The sequence below is a fragment of the Balaenoptera ricei genome, chromosome 11 (genome assembly GCF_028023285.1).
Source record: "Balaenoptera ricei isolate mBalRic1 chromosome 11, mBalRic1.hap2, whole genome shotgun sequence".
In the NCBI taxonomy this organism is placed as follows: domain Eukaryota; kingdom Metazoa; phylum Chordata; class Mammalia; order Artiodactyla; family Balaenopteridae; genus Balaenoptera; species Balaenoptera ricei.
This window is the reverse complement of record NC_082649.1, coordinates 31754286-31780093: the sequence shown is the minus strand read 5'-3', so window position 1 is coordinate 31780093 and position 25808 is coordinate 31754286. Positions and strand designations below refer to the sequence as shown.

General features: G+C 41.4%; 1 protein-coding gene across 1 annotated transcript in view; it reads left to right on the top strand.

Moving 5' to 3' along the window:
• The first annotated feature begins 4667 nt into the window (after nucleotides 1–4667).
• CDC5L (cell division cycle 5 like) overlaps nucleotides 4668–25808 on the top strand; it is a 45117-nt gene continuing 23976 nt past the window's right edge. The window contains exons 1-9 of the mRNA XM_059938584.1: nucleotides 4668–4842; nucleotides 8159–8262; nucleotides 9680–9841; nucleotides 10653–10780; nucleotides 12182–12281; nucleotides 18203–18421; nucleotides 19958–20102; nucleotides 21211–21399; nucleotides 24169–24317. Coding sequence (XP_059794567.1) covers nucleotides 4798–4842; nucleotides 8159–8262; nucleotides 9680–9841; nucleotides 10653–10780; nucleotides 12182–12281; nucleotides 18203–18421; nucleotides 19958–20102; nucleotides 21211–21399; nucleotides 24169–24317 — 1241 coding nt within the window. The 5' untranslated portion in view covers nucleotides 4668–4797. The remainder of the gene's footprint in view (nucleotides 4843–8158; nucleotides 8263–9679; nucleotides 9842–10652; nucleotides 10781–12181; nucleotides 12282–18202; nucleotides 18422–19957; nucleotides 20103–21210; nucleotides 21400–24168; nucleotides 24318–25808) is intronic.

Here is a 25808-nt window from a genome sequence, read left to right as displayed (position 1 = left end):
CCCCCTGCCTTGGCCCCTCTCACATCTTTATGCCCTGCGACTTTTCTTCCCGTCTGGGCCTGAAACGCACTGAAGACCCCCATCCCTTGCAGTAAGGAGCTCTGACCCTGATTTAGCACATCTACTGGCCAAATTCCCAGTGGACTCTGGGGAAGGACTGGGAGCCCATTTGAGATGCCTTCTGTCCTTCCAACGCTGGGGAACTCCAGGAGGGGTTGTGGCCTGAGCCTCCCTGGGGGGTGGGGCGGCCACTACTGACTTGAAGAGTCAACACTGAGGCTCCCAAACCTGGACTTTGTAAGAAATACATACAAATTAAACATTTCTTGGTGCACATGGAGGAACCCTGCCTCATATCAAAAAAGAAGTCAAAAATCCCAATGGCTTATTTTCTGAGGAAATGTATGTTTCTACCAAGTACGGAGAGGGTGTGAGGGCACCTTCCAGTGGTGATGGTGTGAGCATGGGAGCGATCATCTGGCTAGAAATGTGTTCTATTGGCTGAGCGCAGTGTGGGCTGGAGGAAAAACCAGGGTTCTCTAGGAAAGGGAGGACAGAAGGAATGCCTAAGTCACAATTATGCTAAAATTCACTTGCTGTTTATTTGAAATTCAAATTTAACTGGGATTTAACTGGTATTTTAATTTGCTAGGTCTGGAAACTTACAGCAGAGGTGGACAAAGGAGATGGATTGGAGGGCTACCTAGGAGATAAAATTGGCAAGACTCTGGAATGACTTGGATGTGGGTGGGAGGAAGGTATGGGGGAAGGAAAAGTGGCAATAGGTGGATGGTGGTGCTGTTGCCAGGGCAACATGTAGTGTCTAGCCCATGTGGTGGCTTCATACACCTAGAGAAAGATGCTTTCTTGGTGGACACAGTCCCGTGGACGCATCACCTGGTGAGCAGTGTGCAAGCTAGATTTCACTAGCTTGTGAAAAGTGCCCCCACTTTTCCCTTATGCAATGAACCCTTTACACAACCATACACGCCAGTCCTGTGCTATCCCTTGAAATAAGGAATGCTGGAGAAGTGTAGGTTTTCTAGGGGGAGCTCTTCTTTTTTTGGGGGGGGGGGCAGCACTGCGAGGCTTGTGGAATCTTAGTTCCCCAGCCAGGGATTGAACCCGGGCCCTGGGCAGTGAAAGCGTGGAGTCCTAACCACTGGACCGCCAGGGAATTCCTGGGGGCTCAATTTTTGGAAGATGAATTTGAGAAACCTGTGACACACCCAGGTGGAACTGTCCAGGATGCAACTGGGCTTGTGAGTCAGGGGTCTGGTATATGAGTGTGGAAAAAAAAAAGTCTCCTGTGAGAAATGTAAAACCCAAGCCTGTGCCCTGTGGATGCAGGGTTAGTTGTAAATTACCTGATTGGACTATTGATCCTAAACTGAGAAATGAGCTCACAAAGACTCTTGAATCTCTGGAGCCTGAGAATAAGCATAGTCTCTTTGGGAACACTTCCCCACCCCAGGGCAGAAGGGAATCCCCAGAAATAACAAGAAAAACCTGAGAAAAAAATTACAAGCTACAACTGGACTCACTACAAGGGAGTATCATTAGGTGAAACTCAAGCCAATTTAGATGATTAACCATGGTTAGCATTACGGTATGAATTACCAGCATTTAGGGTGCATGGAATTCCATTTTGTAGTAACTGGACACCCAGATATTTGTTTTTCCCAACACTAGCTGAGGAGTTTCTAAATGGGAGAGGGCCTTACAGGTGGCAACCTGGTGGATGCGGGCAGGGCTGGAGGACCTGTCTTGAAATTGTATTTGCAAAGCAGCGCAATATTTCTACTTAAATTCCATATCCTTTTTGGGGACATGATGAAGATGATGAGGGTGGCTAGCCCCAGCTCCTCGCCATCCCTTGGTGTTGTCACAGGCTTTTGACCCTAATTTTAGCCCTTGCACAGTTTCTTTTTATTTATTTATTTGGCCGTGTCAGGTCTTAGTTGCAGCACAAGGGCTTCTCTCTAGTTGTGGCACACGGGCTTTAGAGTGCGCGGGCTCAGTTGCAGTGCATGGGCTTAGTTGCCCCATGGCACGTGGGATCTTAGTTCCCCGACTAGGGATCAAACCCGCATTCCCTGCATTGGAAGGCGGATTCTTAACCACTGGACTACCAGGGAAGTCCCCTGCACAGTTTCTTGATGGTAAAAAACTGGACAAGATGAAAACTAGAATTTCGATTAGACATGCAGTCTGCATGTTCAAGGGTGCCTTGGGGGACTTTTGACAGGGCTGCTCTGTCCCAATGGGCAGGTTGTAAAACGCATGCCCCTAAGGGGGTGCAATTTGTATCATAGGCATGGGAGATCTAATTTTCTTGTAGTAAGTGTCTTGTTCTCAAAACATCAGTATTTTGTGACAATTTTCCAGCAGGTGTCAATAAAGTGTCTTGAGGAAGGGGCACTTTTTCTATTTAGTGAAAAGGTGACATGGAGGGGGTGTAAAGGTGGTGCTGAGTGGGAAGGAGAAGCCATCATCATGAACTCTTGGAATATTAGATCTGAAATGGCTCTTGAGAGAGGACCGGTTCAACTCTGGATGTGTTAGGAATCTGGCTTACAAATAACAGATACCCAATTCCAACTGACTAAAGCCAAAAGGGGAACTAATCATTGGAACTCAAGGACAGGGGGCTTCCCTGGTGGCACAGTGGTTAAGAATCCTCCTGCCAATGCATGGGACACAGGTTCGAGCCCTGGTGCAGGAAGATCCCACATGCCACGGAGCAACTAAGCCCGTGCGCCACAACTACTGAGCCTGCGCTCTAGAGCCCATGCTCCACAACGAGAGAAGCCACCGCAATGAGAAGCCAGCGCACCGCGACGAAGAGTAGCCCCTGCTCCCCGCAACTAGAGAAAGCCCACGTGCAGCAATGAAGACCCAACGCAGCCAAAAAAAAAAAAGTAGCCCCCACTCGTCATAACTAGAGAAAGTCTGCGCGCAGCAACGAAGACCCAATGCACCAAAAATAAATAAATAAATTTAAAAAATTAAAAAAACAGTAGATTGTAAAATAATATTAAAAAAAAAAACAACTCAAGGACAGGGATGCACCAAGGACAGAGGAACATATTGGATCCAGGGACAGTGGTGCAGCCAAGACCTACGTCTGTCTTTCTGTACTCTCCTCTCTGCTCCTCTCAATGCACCTGGGACTTGCTTTCTTCCCTTCTTAGTCTACGTTGTACAAAACATGGTGGCAGGCAACTCCTGGGTGTCACATGTTAGAGATTCATTGGCCAGCAGAGAGACTGGCTTCTAGGTTTCAGTGTCAAAATTCCTGGGGAGGAGACTTAACTGGTTCAACTTTGATCAGATCAATCACATGGCCAGTGTGTGTGTGTGTGTGTGTGAGAGAGAGAGAGACACTTGTAACCACTGCAGCTGAGTGCATGTTGGTGGGGTTGGCAGGAAGTAATGGTCACACATCCTACAGAGAAGCATTATCTCTGGATCTCCGTCCAGAGACAGAAAATGGCTTGTCACCAGAACACACACCTCTGTGTGTTCTTCATAATCTAGCACTGTCCTCTCAACAAACTAGTGATTTTATTGCTACAATTTCCCATTTCAAGGAAAAACAGTATATATGTATATATATATATTACCAGAAAGTTCTGTAGTTCTCTCAGAAGAGGCAAATGGAGAAATGAAGTATAAAGAGAAAGGCATTATTTAAATTCTTAGGGTGTTTCCCAGTCCACTAAACATTTTCATGCCTTCCAGGGCTGGCTCCAAAGAGATGTTTTTGAATGGTGAAGGAGACCAAGTGAGTAATGGGGAGGTGGAATGGCAGTTTGGCAATCCCTACCTCACTGGGTTTTAGGTATCTTTCAACTAATTTGTCCCTCAAATTTATGAGGTATGAATTGTTAACTCCACTTTTCAGATGAGGATACTGAGATTCAGCAAGGTTACTACCCAAGCGGATGAGAGAGCCAAGATTTCAACCCAGACCGAGTGTGTCTAATACCAGTACCTATAGATGGTAACTCTCTACTATTAATCCACACAGACTGAATAGCAATGAATGAAAAACTCGGACATGACATTTCTGTGGATTTCTGGGACAACCACTGATCACTTGGGGTTGCGCTTCTTGTAATAACAGTTGCCACTTTTGTGATCACTAATTATGTATCAGATACTATGCTAGGTTTACGATCTCATTTAATCCTTAGGACGACCCTACGAAGTTGGTACTATTATTACCTCCAAGTTAGATAATTTAGGCTTAAATAAGCTGTTGCCTTTTCCTGAGTATTCTGTGAATAAATTCCTATCAGTTAAATGCCTAATAAAGTGCTAAATTAATAAATTAACAAAGTTCTTTTTAGACCAGCTGGGCTTAAACTCTACACGCGTCACGTTCCTATTCTCTGCCACTAGGTGACGTCACAACCAACCGCAGCACTACATTCTCTGCCAAGAGCCACCGCCGATATCTCGCGAGAGCCATGGCTTCTTCCAATCTATTTTGGGCATGCGTGCGGCGTAGGGCGCTTTGGCTTAGAGTCGTTTGATGATTTTCTGTCAGTCTTCCTAGAGTAGAGCTTTAACAACAAAGCACTTATTTCCTTTCAGTCACTCGAGTTCTCGCGAGACTTGCTACTTAAGCTTCTCCCCACCCCCCCAACCCCGCCTTGCGCCTGCGCAGAGCTGTTCAAAGCAGAAGGTTGCGCTTGGAGGAAGTGACGGCTTTGGGTGCCGTGGCCGTAGCGTCGTTACTACTTCTCAGAAGCTTCACTCGGCCGCTTGCCGAGACACCCCGCCGCCAAGATGCCTCGAATTATGATAAAGGGGGGCGTGTGGAGGAATACTGAGGTAAGTCCCCTTTTCCCGCCGTCCGCTGCCCTCCGCCCCTCCAGCTGCTGGTGCGCAGGCGCCCGGAGGTCGGGGAGGCGGGGAGGTTGCCTGCGGGGTCTGCGTGGGGGGCGGTGCGGGGCCGACCCTCGGGGCCTTTACCTTGTGCCCGGTCCCATGTTATCTGAGCACCTCAAGGACGGGGACTGTGATTTAACCACTTGATTACCTGCCGGGCACTCGTTAGGCCCTCAGTGAACATTTGTTGAATTGAGGACGCGTCCTCTGCCCTGGTGGAACTCAGTGTGGAGGGAGAGCTACGATAACCACTAGAGTCGGTCTTTGGGGCACCCCTGTTCCTCAGCCCAGGCATCGTGCCTCTCTCTGATATTCAAAAATGAAGAAGTGCTGTGGCGACAACTTTGTTATTTTCTTGACTTCCTTGCAGACGGGAAGCAGTTTGAGTGCCAGGTTCAAAGTGCCCGTTTATGCCCGCATCCCTGCGGTCATCTGTTATCAAGGCATAACTTGTCCGCCCTCCCGTCAGATCCCAAGGCCTGTGTCTTCCTGTCATTCCGCTTCAGCTTGGATAGAAGCCAGATAGGCCTACAGTAGTCTCTTTGCTTCCAGAAATGTAGTGGATCATGCCATTGGTGAGCCAGAGAACAGTAGAGAATGAGTAAAAAGAAACGAGGTTTTAGTGGAGTTGGTGTTAATAGTGCACTGAATTTGTCAGTTTCCCGAGAACACCATATTTTTTCATGCTCTGTGTGTTTTTACATCTTATGCCTTCTTGAAATATCCTCCTACTGCTTGGCATCTTTCTGACCTTCCTTCAAAAACCAGTCCAGAGGGCTTCCCTGGTGGCGCAGTGGTTGAGAATCTGCCTGCCAATGCAGGGGACACGGGTTCGAGCCCTGGTCTGGGAAGATCCCACATCCCGCGGAGCAACTACGCCCGTGAGCCACGACTACTGAGCCTGCGTGTCTGGAGCCTGTGCTCCGCAGCAAGAGAGGCCGCGATAGTGAGAGGCCCGCGCACCGCGATGAAGAGTGGCCCCCGCTTGCCGCAACTAGAGAAAGCCCTCGCACAGAAACGAAGACCCAACACAGCCAAAAATAAATAAATTAAAAAAAACAAACAAACAAAAAAAACAAGTCCAGAAACTCCTCTGGAATTTTTGCCTATTCATCCTGTAAAAAGTAGTTGCGCTCCCAGTGGTCCTATGACAACTCTTTCATCCACTTGTTATAGTTTGCTTTGTCTTCTTGCAAGCATCACATCCTTCTGTGTGATGCTGGGAGGGTTTCTTAACCTCTCAGAGCCTCAGTTTTCTAATGGGGATGATAATAATACCTACCTGTCTTGGGGACTAAATGAGTCACTACATTTGGAACATTTAGAACAGGGTCTGTCACATAGTAATCTTTTAGTAAGTGCTAGTTGCTGTTTCTTTTCCCCAGTAGACAGCACTGCAAGAGGGCAGGACCAGATCTTGGTATCTTTAGAACCTAGGACAGTACCAAACAAAATTTGCTTGGGAAATTTTGCTGAATGGATCTAGTAGGGTAGATAACTGTTGTATATACTTCCTTGAAGATGTGATTAAGTATAGCAGTGCTGCAACAAAGTTACACATAAAGTCAGTGAGAACCTTGCCTCAGCTTGCACAGAGGGAACCAGCCTGTTTAAGTTGGAGAAGAGACGACTTCTGTGGGAGAGACAGGTGTACAAAAATCAAGTAACAGCAGGATTCCTATGATGTGGCCCAAGCCCTGCAGTCTTTGAGTCTCTGATGATAGGGGTGTGGAGTGGTGTGGAGTGGCTTATGTATGAGGCATGTAGCTCAAGTTCAATGTGGAAAAAAGCCTAAAAGTAAAATGCCCCAAGTGCATTCTTCTAATATCCCTGGTGTCTGTGATTTAGCTTGCCGGGCTCTCCTGGGATTGGTGAATTCCATATTGGAATGGGTGCCCTGGTGAAATAGTATCTAGAGACTGGGGGAGTCTGGAGACAGAGTTGACTGGTGAGTTAGGGGGAAATACTTAATTCTTAGGTTAGACCTGAGATGTGGATTCTTGGGTCAGAGTTGGGGTTATGGGACTGAAGAGAAAATGTTGTTCGTAAGCTGGAGGCAGGAAGCCTGGGTTAGAGATTGGATTCACCTGAGTTTTTTTTTTTTAATTTTATTTTATTTATTTATTTTTGGCTGTGTTGGGTCTTCGTTGCTGCGCGCGGGCTTTCTCTAGTTGCGGCAAGCGGGGGCTACTCTTCATTGAGGTGTGCGGGCTTTCTCATTGCAGTGGCTTCTCTCATTGTGGAGCACGGGCTCTAGGCGCGCGGGCTTCAGTAGTTGCGGCACGTGGGCTTCAGTAGTTGTGGCTCACGGGCTCTAGAGCACAGGCTCAGTAGTTGTGGCACACGAGCTTAGTTGCTCCACGGCATGTGGGATCTTCCCGGACCAGGGATCGAACCCGTGTCCCCTGCATTGGCAGGCGGATTCTCAACCACTGCGCCACCGGGGAAGCCCTCACCTGAGTCTTGACTTGCTTCTTGAGGGCTGGATATATGCTCTTTGATTCTCTTTCCCTAAGTACACAAGACCTGGTACAAGGTTGGTATTCAGGGAATGTTTTTTGAATGAATGAATGAATGAGCCATATTTTTTTGAAGAGAGTAACAGCCACACCCTGTACCCACTCCCAATTATTGGATGGGATAGCGAAGGGGTTGTGTGTAAGGGAGGGTAGGATGTCCTTCTAAGGGAGTTCTTTTTTTTTTAATTAATTAATTTTATTTATTTATTTTGGCTGCATTGGGTCTTCGTTGCTGCGCGCAGGCTTTCTCTAGCTGCGGTGAGCGGGGGCTACTCTTCACTGCATTGCGCGGGCTTCTCATTGCGGTGGCTTCTCTTGTTGCAGAGCACGGGCTCTAGGCGCACGGGCTTCAGTAGTTGCGGCACACGGGCTCAGTAGTTGTGGCTTGCAGGCTCAGTACTTGTGGTGCACGGGCTTAGTTGCTCCATGGCATGTGGGATCTTCCCAGACAAGGGCTCGAACCCGTGTCCCCTGCATTGGCAGGTGGATTCCTAACCACTGCACCACTGGGGAAGTCCCTCTAAGGCAGTTCTTAACTTCTTGCATTTCACTGATTCTGGCTTGCTGTTTTTTTATTATTGTAATGAAGTTTTGTACTTTCTTTTTAAATCTAGGATATATGTGTGTGTTGATATCTCTCTTTCTCCATAGCACAACTCTGTTAGAGTTAATTTTAATTTTGTCTTTTCTCACTTGGAGTTTTGTGATTGAATACACTGTTTTTCTTCAACAATTTTTAGGATGAAATTCTGAAGGCAGCGGTAATGAAATATGGGAAAAACCAGTGGTCTAGGATTGCCTCACTGCTGCATAGAAAATCAGCAAAACAGTGCAAAGCCAGATGGTATGTACCAGTTAATGAGTGGAAAACACAAAACGACCTTAATTATGATGAGGCAAATGTCATTTCTTTGAACCTTACCAAAGAAAGCAGGCATTGTGATATAACAGAAGGTATGGAGTGGGAGATGGGAACTTAGATTTAAGAATTAGCCGTCCTTTGCTTCCTATGTGATCTTAGGCAAGCCATTTTCTAGTCCCTCTTTCCTGCCACTATTTTCTCCCAACTGGGGATAATACTTGGCCCTAACTGATTGGAGATGTGAGGCTCAAATGAGTTAATGTTGATTGAGAGTGCTTTGTGAAGCATGAAATAAAACTACTTTTAGGTACAGATGGATCCTAGCTTATAAATGGATTGTATTCCAAAAGTTTATAAGTGGATTGTTTTAGAACTTACTTTCCCAAAGAAACAAATGATAAATAATGGTTAATTTTCTAGGCTAGCTTACAGTAGTTGAGTTGCCTCATGAATGGTTGAAACATTGTATATTTGCTTCCCCAGAATATAACATAACCCAACATTACATCTGTGGTGTCCCCTTTGAAGTCACAGGGTAGTGGACATATTAAGTTTTTTACATGTATTTTTGGCATGAGTGATGTGGCCCCAGCCCTGACCCATGTGGTACTAGGATCATATTTTGGATTGTATAAGAGTGACCTAATTTCCTGGGCACCTGGGTAGGGGAAAGGATCAGAATGTAGAGATTGGCCCACAAAGAGGAAGACGGTCCTCAGCCCACATAAGTGGTTCTGATTTCTGCTTCTGTTAGTGGAGCTAAGCTCCTACCGCTGTGTTTGGTAAGGCTTATATATTGTTTGCAGGCCTCTCATCCAGCTAAGTAGACTGGATGGAAAAGGTGGGTCAGGTGGAGCATGAGGAAAGACAGAGCTGACATAGTAGTTTTACTTAAATTAAAAAACTCACCAAACAAATACAATTTTGAAAAGCATTTAGTGAGTGTAAGTCAAATGCTTAAAGAAGTAAGCCAAGGTGTTGTAAGAATCAAATCAAAGCACCAGAAAGTACTATGAAAACTAGAAACACTATGAAAATATGAGGTGGTTTTTGTCTTATTTATAAATGCAAAATGTCTAATAAAGTGTAAGATGAATGAAAACAATTGGTAGTTGAGAAGGAAGGCATATGATCATATTTCAGTCATGTTACCTTTCTTAAACATTACTAACCTTGCATAATTAAAATACAGTAGAATTTAGTGAGATAAGGTATTTGGAATGGGGTAAGTTTAACCAAATAGGGAATATTCTGTTGTAAAAAAAAAAACAGCTTTTGTGATTGAAGGATGAGAGTTAGCTTGCATTTTTCAGATACTAGAAGCCAGTATGTCTATTACGTAAGGAGGATATTCATGCTGGGTGACTGATTAAGGTATAAAATGATGTCTTTTTAATAGGTATGAGTGGCTGGATCCCAGCATTAAGAAAACAGAATGGTCCAGAGAAGAAGAAGAAAAACTCTTGCACTTGGCCAAGTTGATGCCAACTCAGTGGAGGACCATTGCTCCAATCATTGGAAGAACAGCTGCCCAGTGTTTGGAACACTATGAATTTCTTCTGTAAGTGAATCTCCAAAAGCAGTGTTAAAATGTGTGTATATCTTCTGAATGAGGCTGAATACACTTTTAGCATTTTCTGTCCTTAAACATTAGTTACAGATCTGAATAAAGCTAGAGGAGCTAAAGCTATTGGATTGTACATTCCAAGTCTCATGTGGTTGATCAAGATTATGTCTCCTGTTATATACTTTTTAAAGGAATAATTAAAAAATATTATACAGGGACTTCCCTGGTGGTCCAGTGGTTAAAACTCCACGCTCCCAGTGTAGGGGGCCTGGGTTTGATCCCTGGTCAGGGAACTAGATCCTGCATGTTGCAATTGAGAGGCCACATACTGCAACTGAAAGATCCCGCATGCTGCAACGAAGATCCTGCGTGCCCCAACTAAGACCCAGCGCAGTCAAATAAATAAGTAAATATTAAAAAAAAATTATACAAACCATACATGTTCATCATAGAAAATCTGGGAAAAAAATAGTGAAAAAGCAAATAAAAATCACCCATAGTCATACTGCTGAGAGTTAACCATTTGGAACATCTTGGTTCCTCACTAAAAGCTTTTTTGTGTGGCTCTGCTGCATTTGTGATTTAGGGAGCTGCTTGGATCCTGTTTCATGGTGAATGGAAACACTGAAATTAGAGAGAAATTTAAAACCATCTCTTTCAGGTGAAGCAATAGTAGAAATGCTTTATTTTTGTTAATGCTCGTCTGTTGGGTTTTTCAAAGAAAAGGGTGCCAGCACTAGGGAACCTGGTATTTCTAAGACTAAATGGGTGGTAGTGTGACTGATTACTCTGGGTTCATTCCTAGGGATAAAGCTGCCCAGAGAGACAATGAAGAGGAAACAACAGATGATCCACGAAAACTTAAACCTGGAGAAATAGATCCAAATCCAGAAACAAAACCAGCACGGCCTGATCCGATTGATATGGATGAGGGTAAGTGTATTTTTGTGAGGAATTTATTTCTTTGGTAACCATAGACTTCTCAGGCCTTCTTTTAACTCTCTTAGTTCTTATCTAAACTCCTCTGACTTTTTCGAATTGTGGTTCTGTCTGTAGTTGTTACTCTAAGTATCTTTCCAAGTGTGTCCAACCTTCTATCGTAGAGTAATTGCTCTTTTTGGATAATGTCCCTTTATCTTTTGATGTTTCAATTCATTTAGTAAGTTAAGCAGTGTGATATTACTGGATATTTCCTGGTGGCTAGAGGTAAGCTCTTTAGGATTCTGTGTTCTCATTCCTATTCCGAGGAGAGAGGCAACAAGTCAGGATTTGGGGATCCAGTGCTCCTATTAACTACTTTTTTGACTTCAGACAGGAAGTTTGATCTTCTTGAAAGGGCAACACTACAATACCATGAGGGAGACTTACGATGCCTTTTTGAGACATTGAATCAGGAATCAGAGGAACTAGATTTTAATCTAGTTTAGTGCCATGTCTGCCACTTATTAGCTATTTGACTTTACATGAGTCATATAATCTCTCTGAACTTTGGTTCTCTTTCCTGTCAGATGGAGAGTAATAATATCTATCTTACTTCACAGGGTTGTGGTGAAGCATTCAGTGAATATTTGTTGAGTTTTTAATTTAAAAGTTTGAAGGTAGTTGTTCCCAAAGGCAGACTTTGGCTAGGCTGGCTGCATCACTGTCACATGGCAAACTTTAAAAAATAAAGGTACCAGGGCTTCTCCAGGAGGTCTGCGTCAGTAAATTGGCAGGGGGAATGGAGGGTAATCCTGGAATCTGAGGGTTTTTTTGTTTTTTGTTTTTTAAAGTTCCCTTGTGATTTCATTGGACACCCTTGTGTAGGAATTGCTCTAAGTTATCAGTAATGAAATTTGTTTTACTCTGGGGAGCTATGGAAAATGTACTGGAGGAGAGAAATAGTTCTGAGGAAAAAAATGAAGGAAAAATGATAATGAAGATGGTCAGTCCCCTTATAATTAAACAGTAGTTTTTACAATATTTCACAATTTGTGCTGTGCCAGATAGTTGATGATAATGAAGGATATGATAATTATAGCCACTGTTTAATGAGTATTTGCTAGATGCTTTACCTATTTCTTTTTCCTTAGTTCTTCTCAACATCCCTGTGAAGTAGGAACTGTTATTCCCATTTTATAAATGGTGAAACGTTACTATCCAGAGTCACATAACTATCCAGTGGTGGGCATGATTTTTAACTTAGGTTTCTCTGACTTCAAAACCCAAGCTATTTCCTTTATGCTGCACCATATAATGATTATATTGATGGGTTTTCTCATCTTAAGCACTAGGGTATGTCTCTCACCTTGCTTCTGTTGGAGAAGTTAGTTTTTGTTCTCTTTATTTTTGCAGATGAATTGGAGATGCTTTCTGAAGCTAGAGCCCGCCTGGCTAATACTCAGGGAAAGAAAGCCAAGAGGAAAGCGAGGGAGAAACAGTTGGAAGAAGCAAGGTATGGTTGTTTTCCATCTGTAGTTGAACAAATTAGTGTGTGCATCCTTAGGCCCAATAAAACTGTGTGATTTATCAACCCTGTTGGGTGAATGATAACTAGAGTTGTCTAATTCCAATTTTGCTAATAGTCCTTAGTTTATTACTTTGGAAAAATCTTATATATATTTTCCTAACCATTTCAAGAGTGGTTATAGGAAAAACACATATTTAAAAAAAGTTTTGTAAGACATGGCAGAAGTAATGCCCGGGTATAGACATACATGTATGTCTTGGTGTGTTGGATTTGTTCTGTTAGCATGGGGGAGCTTCATTTGTTGTAGCCATCTTGGCGTCAGATGGCTGGAGGACACACGGGGCTCTGGGACTGTGGTGTGACTGCCAATAGTTACTCTCCTTGATTAGTGTTGGGCAGGCACCGGCTGTGAAATAGGAGACTCAGCTGAACATGGAGGGAGTTAATGAGCCTTGAACCACATTTTAGGCTGTCATAGAAATTTGTATTTAAAAAGTGAGTGGAATTAAGTATTGCCCTCTACTCAAGGTTTTCTCCACTTTCCCCTCCCTTTTGGTTAGATCCATGGTTGACATCATTTCTAATGGCCTAGAAACCCAGATGAAGTGGATAAAGGGAAAACTTGAACTTTATAAGAGCTTATTAGCTTTTGGAATTCAGGCATTGGAATAGCCTCCCCAGCCTCCACAACTACCTCTTATGGTCCCTAAGCTGGGAAGTATTGATACTTCCTGACCTAATAACTAGCATTGTGTTGATGGTTTCCCCAATAATGGCTGTGAAGTGCCAGATCCTGGGATGGAGGATTCTTCTATGCCAGAGGATGCTTTTTGGCATAGCTGGCCAACCACTAGCCCAGAATAGTTACTTATGATGGGAGTATGACAGGCCTGGGACAGTAAACAGAAGCTAAGAGGAGGTTCTAAATTTTCTGCTGAGTTTTAGTCATCTTTCTGTTCCGTATACTATTTAGGGTTAAGTAATGTGAGTAAGGTAAAAAAATTCACTTTTCCATTTTTGTCCATGGTTGTTTGGGGACCAAATTGTTTGAGCCTTTTAACCATGTGGATTGGCCCAGGGATATGACAGGTGTATATATATATGAAAATCTCCAAGTATGGTTGGTATTGCTTGCTTTAGCAAATACATTTTTCCAGATTTAAATTTACCCTACACTTTCTTGTAGATGTTCTTGTAGAACATCTTCATAACTTGTGCATGTATCTTTTTTTTTTTTAACAACTATTTTTTTAAAAAATTAATTAATTAATTAATTTATGGCTGCGCTGGGTCTTCGTTTCTGTGTGAGGACTTTCTCTGGTTGTGGCAAGTGGGGGCCACTCGAAATCGCGGCCTCTCCTGTTGCGGAGCGCAGGCTCCAGACGCGCAGGCTCAGCAACTGTGGCTCACGGGCCTAGTTGCTCCGTGGTATGTGGGATCCTCCCAGACCAGGGCTTGAACCCGTGTCCCCTGCATTGGCAGGCAGATTCTCAACCACTGCGCCACCAGGGAAGCCCTTGTGCATATATCTTATAATTAACTAGATTGGTGTGTATGCAGAATGTACTGCAGGACTATGTACTTTATTTTATTTATTATTTTTTTTTATTTTATTTATTTTTATTTATTTATTTTTGGCTGCGTTGGGTCTTTGTTGCTGCATGCGGACTTTCTCTAGTTGCGGTGAGCAGGGGCTACTCTTTGTTGCAGTGCACGGGCTTCTCATTGCGGTGGCTTCTCTTGTTGCGGAGCATGGGCTTTAGGCACGTGGGCTTCAGTAGTTGCGGCACGTGGGCTCAGTAGTTGTGGCTCACGGGCTCTAGAGCACCTCAGTAGTTGTGGCGCATAGGCTTAGTTGCTCTGCGGCATGTGGGATCTTCCCGGACCAGGGCACGAACCTGTGTCCCCTGCATTGGCAGGCGGATTCTTAACTACTGCGCCACCAGGGAAGCCCCAGGACTATGTACTTTAAATGTTAAATTACAGATCTGTTTTATAACTTAAAGCTTTTTATTGATTATAAAAGTAATAACACTTTTCCTACAAAATACTAGTATTGTACTATTTTCTTTTTGGGGCATGGTCGATACAATGCTATATAGCTTGGTTATATTGACTTGGCATTATATTGTAAAGGTTTTCTAATGTCGTTTGAAGTCTTTATTTAAAGAATAAAATTACTTATGAAATGTGTCCCTTCAAACCTTTCTCTTCTCAATATAGACATACATTTATGTGTACTACGCATACAGTAACATTTGTGTAAAATTAGATCATACTGTATAGACTGTTTCGATGAGAAGTTAGCTCTTAATCTTACTGGGGTTCCCTTGTAAGTGATGAATCGTTTTTCTCTCTCTGTTTTCAAGATTTTCTCCTTGTCTTTGGCTTTCAGCATTTTTAATGTAATGTTTCTGTTTGTGCATTTCTTAATGTTTATCTTGCAGTTCGTTGAGCTTCCTGGATGTGTAGGTTAATGGTTTTCAATTAATTTGGGAAATTTTCAGCCAATGTTTTATTCTCCTTTTTCTAATGTTTTATTCTCCTTTTTCTCTTTCCTTTTGATATTCCTACTGTGCATATGTTGGTGCACTTAACGGTGTTCCACCTTTCTGTGAGGCTCTGTTCGTATTTCTTCATTCTTTTTTTTCCCCCCTTTTCTTTGGATTGCATAATCTTTATCCATCTGTCTTCATCTTGGCTAATTCTTTACTTCGAATCTGTTCTAGTGAAGTTTTCATTTCAGCTTTACACTTTTCAATTCCAGAATTTCCATTTGGTTCTTTTTAATCATTTCTTTTTGTTAATTTTCTCTATTTGATGAACATTTTCATCCTACCTTCCTTCTTTAATCGTGCTTACCTTTTGTTCTTTGAACATATTTGTAATGTCTCCTTTTAAGTCTGTCAAAGCTGACATCTGGTTGCTCTCACAGGCAGTTTCTGTTGCCTGCTTATTTTCTGGTGTGGGTCATGCTTTCCTGTTTCTTTGCATGTCTCACCTTTTTTTGTTAAGAACTGGACACTTTGGATGATATACTGTAGCAGTTCTGTGTACTGTGTTGCCCCCATCCACTCCTTGTTCCTGTTACTTGCTTGCTTACTCCTTCAGTGACTAGCTGGATTGTTTTAGTGAAGTCTGTTCTCCCCATCCCCCACCTAGAAATGTGACGCTTCTGATGTTGCTCCTCATGGGGACACAGTCTTGGGTGTGCCCACAGTCGCCTTGGGATGAGGTGGTTTTGAGGGGACTTCCTTTGACATCTTGTTCCCTGGCTACACCCAGCTGTTAAACTCTACTAATTGCCAGCTTATTGCTGTATTGTTTTCAAGGATGGCTTGAGGCATTAATTGCTCCACAAAGTGTTCCAATCAAACTTCGGCTCCTTTGAAGGGATAGTGTCTGAGGTCAGTGTTTGGTAGTTGTTCTCATCCCAGGAGGGCTTCTCCCACTTTTTGAAAGAGATTGATTCTCTCTGGCAAGCTAGTGGGCCTGCAGTTTAGCTGCACCTCCAAAGAATCTGTCAGTTTCTTCGCAGTTGCCTTTCACCAGGACTACCACTGTTTTTGAGAGTGCCCTGAGGCCTGAACGTCTCCATTTCCTGTTGCAAATGAAGTCAGTTTCTTTGGGGAGAGTTTGGAATTCTCTGTTCTATCCAGGGGTGCTGATGTACTTGTCTTTGAGTGGCACCCCCACTTTAGGAGCTGTGTGTTCAGTGTCGGGGGTGGGAGTAGGCAGCAGCCCCAGGTCCCCTAACCCTGACCCTGACCCTCATCCCACAGGCCCAGGCAAGGATCGTTGGGCTCCAGTATTCTCAGTAGCACTGTGCCCAAGGTAGAGCCCCTGGGCAGAAGAAGAAAGCCCCTCCTTCTCAGTCACTCTTGTCTGAACTTAGCCTCTGCAGTGGCTTCCAGGAGGCAGGATGAGAAATGCTGCTGTCCTGCGCCTCCTGGAATGAAAGCCAGGGAGCTGGAGGGGAGAGAGAACTCTGTGTTCTTTGCTGCACCAAGTGTGGAGTGGAGTTTCTGTCTCCCTGAGCTGGGACGGGGGAAGAGAAGAGGGAGTGGGTCTTGATTTGAATACTACAGGCTCTCACTTTTCTTATCGAATTTTTGTAGATTTTCTTGAATAAACGTTTCTTTATTTGCTGTATCTCCTTTAGGATCCTTCCAGAGACTTAACTTTTTTTTTTTTTTAATAATTTTTGTCAGTTTTGTTGGGGAGTGGGTTTGTGGAATTGCTCCTGTATACTGTTTTATAATTTGATTTTTCTCCTTTTTAATATTCTGAATAGCTTTTCTAATCATTGAATCATTAACATTATAGCATCTTGGGAAAGTACAAAGGAAAAAGTAAAAAATGAAATTCCAGCCTTCTATGATTATCACTGTTACTGTTCGGGTGAACATCCTTCACATCTCCCCATGCATGTATTCACTGATAGATATGCATATAATTTTACATGTTGCTCCATAACATGTAAACTTTGTAACATTGTTTTAAACAGCAGTGTGTCTTGAGCATCTTTCCATGTCAGAGTAGATTTACAGATTTCTTTCTATCTATTTATCTATCTATCTATCTATAGATTTCTTTCTATTTATCTATCTCTCTATCTATTTATTTATTTATTATTTTTGGCTGCGTTGGGTCTTCGTTGCTGCACGTGGGCTTTCTCTAGTTGCGGTGAGCGGGGGGCTACTCTTCGTTGCAGTGCACGGGCTTCTCGTTGCAGTGGCTTCTCTTGCTGCAGAGCACGGGCTCTAGGCATGCGGGCTTCAGTAGTTGTGGCACGTGGGCTCAGTAGTTGTGGCTCGCGGACTCTAGAGCGCAGGCTCAGTAGTTGTGGTACACGGGCTTAGTTGCTCCACGGCATGTGGGATCTTCCTGGCTCATGGCTCGAACCCGTGTCCCCTGCATTGGCAGGCGGATTCTTAACCACTGTGCCACCAGGTAAGGCCCTACAGATTTCTTAAAGGTTATTTAGATGGCCGTATAATACCCTGTCTTATAGCTATGTTATAAATTATTTTAACTAATTTCTTATTGTTGGACGTTTAGGTTGTGTCTATTTATCTGCTTTTCTGAACAGTGCTTGGTAACCAGTCTTGTAGCTAAGGCCTTGTACATGTCCCTATTTATTTCCTTAGGCTAAAGGCTGAAGAGTGAAATTGCTGGGTTAAAAATGTAAAAAAGTTAGGGATATTAATGTGTATTTCCAAATTCTCTTTGGGGAAAGCTATACCACTGTACTTTCTCATTACCATTGTGAGAGACTGTCCACTTTTTGCACCCTTGCCATTAAAACAAAGCAAAAATTGAATGCTGTTGATTAGATATGTAAAAATGGTACTTGATTTAATTTGTGATTCTTTAATTATTAAAGTACACTCTGTCATTTTAGCTATTTGCATTTTTTTCCTTAGTGAACTGTTTATTTCCTTTTGTTCTTCCTTTCCCTTGGGTACATTTTTTAAAAACTTGCTTAGATTCTTTATATCTAACCATTCTTAATACTAAGTGCAAAATTTTTTCCTATTATTTGCCTTTTAATATTGTTTTATGATTTTTAAAAAATGGTGCTACAGGGATATAAATTTTAAAAGTCAAAGCTGTTGATCGTTTTTTTCACCCTTTATTTAATTTATATTAAGTGAGTATATTCCCATCCAGAGATTAGATACCTATTTACTTATAGTTCCTTCTGGCTTTTTTTCTCTTTGCTCTAGTGTATGTGTGTACCTTTAAATCAAAACTGGAATTGATTTTGGTGAACGGTGTGAGGTGAGGATTTAAATAAATATTTCTTCCCCAAGTGACCGGGTAGTTTTCTTAACTCTGATGGCTGATCCATCCTTTCCCAATGGTGTATGATTTTGAAGGTGATTTGCGTTCTCTTTCTTCAGGCGTCTTGCTGCCCTCCAAAAGAGAAGAGAACTTCGAGCAGCTGGCATAGAAATTCAGAAGAAAAGAAAAAAGAAGAGAGGAGTTGATTATAACGCTGAAATCCCATTTGAAAAAAAGCCTGCTCTTGGTTTCTATGATACTTCTGAGGAAAACTACCAGGCTCTTGATGCTGATTTCAGAAAGTTAAGACAACAGGATCTTGATGGGGAGCTGAGATCGTAAGTTGCCTTTCTGTTTTTATAAGTGGAAAAGTATAGTAGTAATTTTATGGAGGGCCAAGTATTATCCTTGTCAGAGCCAGATATTTCTTAGCACAACGTGGTTTACATAATGCTTGTACTTATTTAATGGATTCACCTTTCTGAGCAAACCAGTGACCCTGGCTGTAACGTTTTTAGCACAGAACACTGTTCGAAGCTCTCGAAATGTCAGCGCTTGGCTCTTAGTTAACTGTCTACTCAGAATCACAGTCTTAACATTTACGTACCTTTGGGAAGAGGTTAGTTATTTTACTAATGGCCTGAAGGAATCTGTCAAAATCTGTTCTGCTGCTTCTTAGTTTTTTTTCTAGTGAAAATTTTATCTTGTTTTTCTGGGGTTTTTTGGCTGCGCCATGAGGCTTTGCGGGATCTTAGTTCCCTGACCAGGGATCACACCTGGGCCCCGGCAGTGAAAGTGCCGAGTTCTAACCACTGGACCACCAGGGAATTCCCTCTTGTTTTTCTTAAAATGAAATTAAAAGGAAAAACATTACCAATGCATTTTAAAATCTTTTCACTTAATGGCGATTAGTAGGTATATTTATAAAATGTCTTAGAATACAGAGGATTTTATTTCTAGGGATTTTTAGAGTTTTTAAATTGTTATATCTGAATGTTGTGGGGAGAACCTTTTAGGATTATCAAAGATTTTTAGTTTTCTACTCCCCCAGTGGCCTTCCATTTCTGTTGACATGAATTGTTAGTAAACAACAGATGTCAGTCACTGTGAAACAGGATTTTCTTGGATGTACTCTGTTGTATTTATTTTTCAAATTAGGACCTTGCTTTAGGTAGTCCCTACAAATAAAGAGATTGAAGAAAAAACAGTCATTTGGAAGGAGTAGACTAGATGGAAGTAGAGGATGACATGCAGAGGGGGAGAAGGCATTCCTGGTCCTTTAAAAGATGGCCTTGAGCCTGGCTTTAGACCCTAACAACTTTCTGGTGTCATTTGTCAGGACTTAAATATCCTTTAAAAAAATTTATGAATTAAAAAAAATCATAGCAAACAATTGAAGAATAGTTTTAAAGGAAAACTTTAAAACTCACATCTCACATTTTAATTCTGTTCCCGTCATTTAATTGTTTCCGTTTTTGTATACTTCATCATTTTCCTATGTGCACACACATATTTTTACATGAACATAGTCACAGTGTAGGAGTAGTTTTATGTTTTTCTTTCCATGTTATATGTAACATTTTGCTTATCATAGTCTTTATAGTTACATAGTTTTAATATTTATTACTTAAATTACTTAGTATATCTTATTTTCTTAATAATTCTATTGATATTCTAAGTCTGCATTCCTCTTGAGTATAGTGGGTAGGTAATGGTGTAGGGAACAACTTAATGTATATTGTTTTGTCTTTTCATCATAATTTTATTAGGAATGGGATTATTTCGTTCAGAGCATATGACTATTTATAAGGCGTTTAATGTTGTTGCCTATATGTAACTTTAAAAAATCTGTTCTCCACCTTGATCCATGACAGTGAAAAAGAAGGACGAGATAGAAAAAAAGACAAGCAGCATTTGAAAAGGAAAAAAGAATCTGATTTACCGTCAGCAATTCTTCAAACTAGTGGTGTTTCTGAATTTACTAAAAAGAGAAGCAAACTAGTACTACCTGCCCCTCAGGTAATCTGATAAAAGCAGGTTTTTCATTGTATGAACTCATATGCTTACCATTTATCCAGCAAATGTTTGCGGGCCTACGTGCCAGGCTTTTGCTGGGTGCTTGGTACCTTTAAGAAATATCAGGCCTTGAACTGCTCATATGATGGTTTAGTAAGTAATTGTCAGCTCTTAGCAATTTTTCAGTAGGCTAGGGCTCCAGACCTCTTTTTTGTAGCTGATAAAGGTGGTATTTGGCCTTGTGGACTTTAGGCCACTTTCTTTTAGGGAAGGTTTTGTTGTGTCACACCTCCTTCTCTTTTTGAGACAATAGCTGTGAAAATCAACATGGGAGTTGTGGAGAAGAGAAAATTCATTTAGCTCATCATAGGCTCTGTTCCTTTGAATTATAGTTGGTCAGAAACATGGGGATTTTGAATAAGCTCTTGTTTTGTTTTGACGAGTACAGCTCTGTATAATTGGACAGTTAAATGGAGCAGAGGGATGGATTTAGGAGGCTTGAACAGCTTCTTTCTGCAAATGAGTGCCCTGGCTGCATCAATACAAAATTCTTGGGCATAAACATAAAATAATTTTGTTAGATGCTGTTATTCGTAGTAGTGATATTTCTTAAACTGAGATTTTGCCTGTAATTTTTTTTTAGTTCTTAGGATATTTAGTTTGGTAAAATTACAAGGATAACACCTTTTGATTTTCTTAGGGATATTGTGGCTCTGTGGACTCTGTGTGATATTTTAATAGGTTTTTAGTACCCACCCTCCCCCCAATTGATAAATGGTTTTGTATAAACACTTTTATTTTATGTTCTTGATTTATAAATATTTTGGTTTGAAAGAATTTCAGTATGGAAATACTGAAAAGGAATTTAAGTATTTGCAGCTTGATTCCATGTCACATATGGGATCCCCCCCCCCCCCCCCACATTAAATAGGGAAGACTTTTAAAAACTTTATTATGGAAATTTTCAAACCCACAAAAAGTAAAGAGAGTGCTACAACGAGCCCCTGTGTACTCATCACACAGCTTCAGCAATTCATTTTCTGGAATGTGGAAGTTTTCAGCTGTGTTATTCTCGGTTAAAATATTGCTACTGTGATAACTGTGTCTTTAGATTTCAGATGCAGAACTCCAGGAAGTTGTAAAAGTAGGCCAAGCAAGTGAAATTGCACGTCAAACTGCTGAGGAATCTGGCATAACAAACTCGGCTTCCAGTACTCTCTTGTCTGAGTACAATGTCACCAACAACAGCATCGCTCTGAGAACACCACGAACACCAGCTTCCCAGGACAGAATTCTGCAGGTAGGCTGCCATATGGTAGAGTGAACCTTTCACTTTGTTTATTGTTTTAGAAGTATTTTAAAGGAGAACACTAAATGGTTTGGTTTTGTGTGTTTTAGGGTAAGCAGTTTGAAACAGTCCTGAGTGCATAGCTGCTAGAGATTTCTGTAGTAGGGAAGCTAAATCCTGTCAGTAAAGCATAGCATTTAAAAATTTCACATTGCCTAGCAGTCCTGGAAAAAAAATCAAACACGTGTAGTCAGTAACTTTTAAAACTTTCTTGTGATTCTGTACTTAGCTTGGCATAGACTGCCTTCAGTACTATTTCCCTCTCTCTCCTTAGCACAGGGTGTACAGGGTGTACAGCTCTGTGTGTTCTTTAGGGTGTCTGCATGCCAGAGAATAGACAAACCTAACAGAATACTACTGAGTCTTTTAACACTCTTACATCTCAATTTTCTAATAGTCAAATATAATTTTAAGGTACTGATTCAGGAGTCAAATAGTCCTGCAAGACTTCGTAAGAAAAACAGTGCCCCTCATTGCTTGCTCTCTACAGGCACCAGTGATAGCTCTTTGTTTTTACCACCTTACTGCTAAGACACGTGTTACATTTTGGTTTTATTTTCAGTTTTAGGCACCTTTCCACCAAGGATTTGAACATTTGGCTCTCTCACACCTTCTGCCTCTACTGTGCATACACACTCTTTCCATTTTCCCATCTTCCATTATAGTTAATCATAATTTTGGTTAGCTCCATATTTATGGTTTATGTTATGATTACGTAAACTGCATTCATTCACTACGTAAACTGTGGGTCAAACTGCACTTGACCCACAAAATGCCTTATAATTACTGTGCAGTATTTTGTTTTTCTTTGAATTAATACTTGTTTTATTTAGGTGCTAAATTTTCTGATTACTTAGCACACATTCAGTTCTGGACTTTATACCAACTGTAAATCTCCTGTAATCTGGTCACATTTTAGGTATTCTTACCTTTTTCAATGACTTGAAGTCGTTCCCAGAACTTCTGAATGTTCTAGTCTAGACTGATTACTCTTTAGATCTTGTTACAGCTTGTTCTCTTGCTTTCCCTTCACTGTCGCCCTAGAAAGTCCCTTGGGTCTCCTCTTTCTTGGCTCCCATGTCTCTGGCTTTTTTGGTTGACTCCCTTGTTGGTGAAGTGTATCTGTCAGTAGCTTTCTGAGGAAGGTTTCATGGGAGGTGGAATTTTTAAGACCTTGAATATCTGTAAATTACTGTCCTATCCTCTTATCTGATTGATAGTACAACAGGGTATAGAATTCCAGATTGAAAGGGTTTTTGTTCACAGTTTTGAAGGCAGTGCTCCAGTGTCTTCTGGCTTTCATTGTTGCTGTTGATACGTCCTGTGCCATTCAGGTTGTTAATAAGAAAGCTGGTTTTTTCTTTCTCTGGAAGCTTATATGATCTTCTCTTTTTCACATGCGTGTTTCTTGATGTGGGTCTATTTTTAACCACTGTGCTAGGTACTTGGTGGTTCTTTTAATTCTGTAGACTCATGGCCTTCAATTCTGGGAAGTTATTTTGAAAATTAAAACATTTCCTCCCTTTCATTAATTTATTTTGCTACTTATTACTCTCTGGTTTTCTGTCTTAATTGACTTTAATTTCATTGCTAGGAGATTTTCCGAATTTTATCTTTTTTTAAAATTTCTACTGTCATATTTTTAATTTCTAAGAGCTCTTTTTTAAATGTGTTCCGTTTTTAAACGTCTCATTTAATTAATATCTTTTTATTCCTCTGAGGCTGTTAATGATGGTTTTGCTTTGTTTTTATAAGTTTTCTTTTTCCTGCTCAGTGTTTTAAGTTTCATTTATTTGTTTTGTTCTCTGTCTTTCATATTAGATATTTCCTCAAATATCTTTTGATCTTGTTCTTTGCCTATATCTAGGGAATAAAGGTAGGGCAATTAAAAGCTGACTAGACACTCCTTGGGTGTGGGTAGGACCCCTTGACTCCAGACTTTCCTGTGGGCTGAACTGGCTGGGATGTTTTATTAGGGAGATTTCTTTTAAAATTGTTTTACTTTTAAAATATATTTATTTATTTATTGAAGTATAGCTGACTTACAATACTGAATAAGTTACAGGTGTACAACATAGTGATTTGATCTTTTTATAGATTATATTCCATATAAAGTTGCTGTAAAATGTTGGCTATATTCCCGGTGCTATACATTACATCCCTATAACTTATTTATTAGGGAATTCTTATTTATTTATTTATTTATTTATTTATTGGCTGCGTTGGGTTTTCGTTGCTGCTTGCAGGCTTTCTCTAGTTGCAGCGAGTGGAGGGCTGCTCTTCACTGCGGTGCGCGGGGCTTCTCATTGCGGTGGCTTCTCTTGTTGTGGAGCATGGGTTCTAGGCATGCGGACTCCAGTAGTTGTGGCACGTGGGCTCAGTAGTTGTAGCGCATGGGCTTAGTTGCTCCGTGGCATGTGGGATCTTCCCGGGCCAGGGCTCGAACCCATGTCCCCTGCATTGGCAGGCAGATTCTTAACCGCTGCACTACCAGGGAAACCCTATTCCAGAACTTCTGACATGCTAATGTTAGGTTGACAGAAGGAATGGAAGTATTGAATTCTGCCACAGCTCAGTATTCATTTTCTCTCTTGGTTTTCATTGAGAAAAATGTATAAGAATTCGGCCTGTTTCAAGATTTGTGTAGTAGGACCAGAAGAGAGGAATTTGCTCTTCTGTCTAAACTGTTAAAACATGCTTCTTTATCTTCTTGTTAATCAGGAAGCCCAAAACCTCATGGCTCTGACCAACGTGGACACCCCATTAAAAGGTGGACTTAACACCCCTTTGCACGAGAGCGACTTCTCAGGTGTGACTCCACAGCGGCAGGTTGTACAGACTCCAAACACAGTTCTTTCTACCCCATTCAGGTACTGTAAATAAATAACTGTTTTCTGTTTTAGAAAAACTTGAATCCGAGGACTTGGACAACATGTTTGCTTTAGAAATGCTGGCAGAGAATGGAAATAAGTGTTTAACTTGCTTTTTGATTTCTCCTCACTCATAGTAGCAAATAACATTATAGTATCCAGGAAATAGTCAAATACCAAATGGAGCTTCCTTTCTTTTTCAGGGTTTCTGGTGCTATCACCTCGTTTCTGAATACTTTTAATCTGATTTAAAAGAGCAGATCAATCCATTGTTAATGATGATTTGGCGAATTTTATAAAAATTCTAAGCCTTTTTATGTATGTATTACTGTTGCTTTTCCCCCAACATTTTATTGTGAAAATTTCTAACATTCAGAGAGGTTGAAAGAATGGTGAAGCAAGCATCCATATACTCACCACCCAATTCTCCAGTTAATATTTTACAGTGTTTGCTTTAATCACATATCCGTCCATCAATCTATCTTATTTTTAATACATTTCCAAGTAAGTTGCAGGTATTAGTCCCTTTCACCCTGAACACTTCCTCGTTGTGTATATCATTAGCTAGAGTTCAGAGTTCAGTATTTGTTTATACTTCTTTTGTTTTAAGCTACTGTTTTTAAAGAAGAATTTTTAAGATACAAACATTATAGAAGCAATTTGTATTAAAATGGAATTTGAGCTTTTAAGGTTAGAAATATTTAGGGTTTACTTTTAATTTTAAAATATGTCCTCCTACTGGTTGTTAAGTATATGAAGACTGTTAACAATTGCACATGACAGCAGGATCAAGAAACATTGGCACCCAAAACCTTATATAATATTTAATTGCAAAGCTTGCAGGAGAGCCTAATCCCTCTTTCCCCGTGGGTGTCTCATTTCTCAACTAGATTGTAAGCTCATTGTGGGCAGGGACCATGTCTTATATGGTAACACCTCACCTCACCTCTGGGAACAGCTCTCTGGCAGCACCACCTGTCTGGAACACAGCCAAGATACAGGAAGTAATCAACCAAAAAAAAAAAAAAAAAAGCTTTGAACAATTAAACTGTAAGGTGCAAAGTCTATGGCTTTTATTCCTAAGAGAGTTTCTTAGCCGTAACTCAGAGCTATTCATATTTAGATGTGATTCTAAAAGCCTGGTGTTTGGTTTCCAAACAAAATGTAGAGGGAGGAAGTATTTCAAGTATGCACATCTATGATGATGATGATGTGATAGCCAACAGCTACAGGCAGGGAGGAGACAAATGATAAGTTGAAGATACTGAACTCAAAAGGAGTCATTTGGGATCTTGATTGTGGTGGCCAACCTCTCTGCCCACTGTGTGTTCTCAGCCACCCTGATGTGTCAAGAAAAGGTTGTGGGACTTCCCTGGTGGCACAGTGGTTAAGGATCCGCCTGCCAGTGCAGGGGACACGGATTCGATCCCTGGTCCAGGAAGATCCCACAAGCCGTGGAGCAACTAAGCCCGTGCGCCACAACTACTGAGC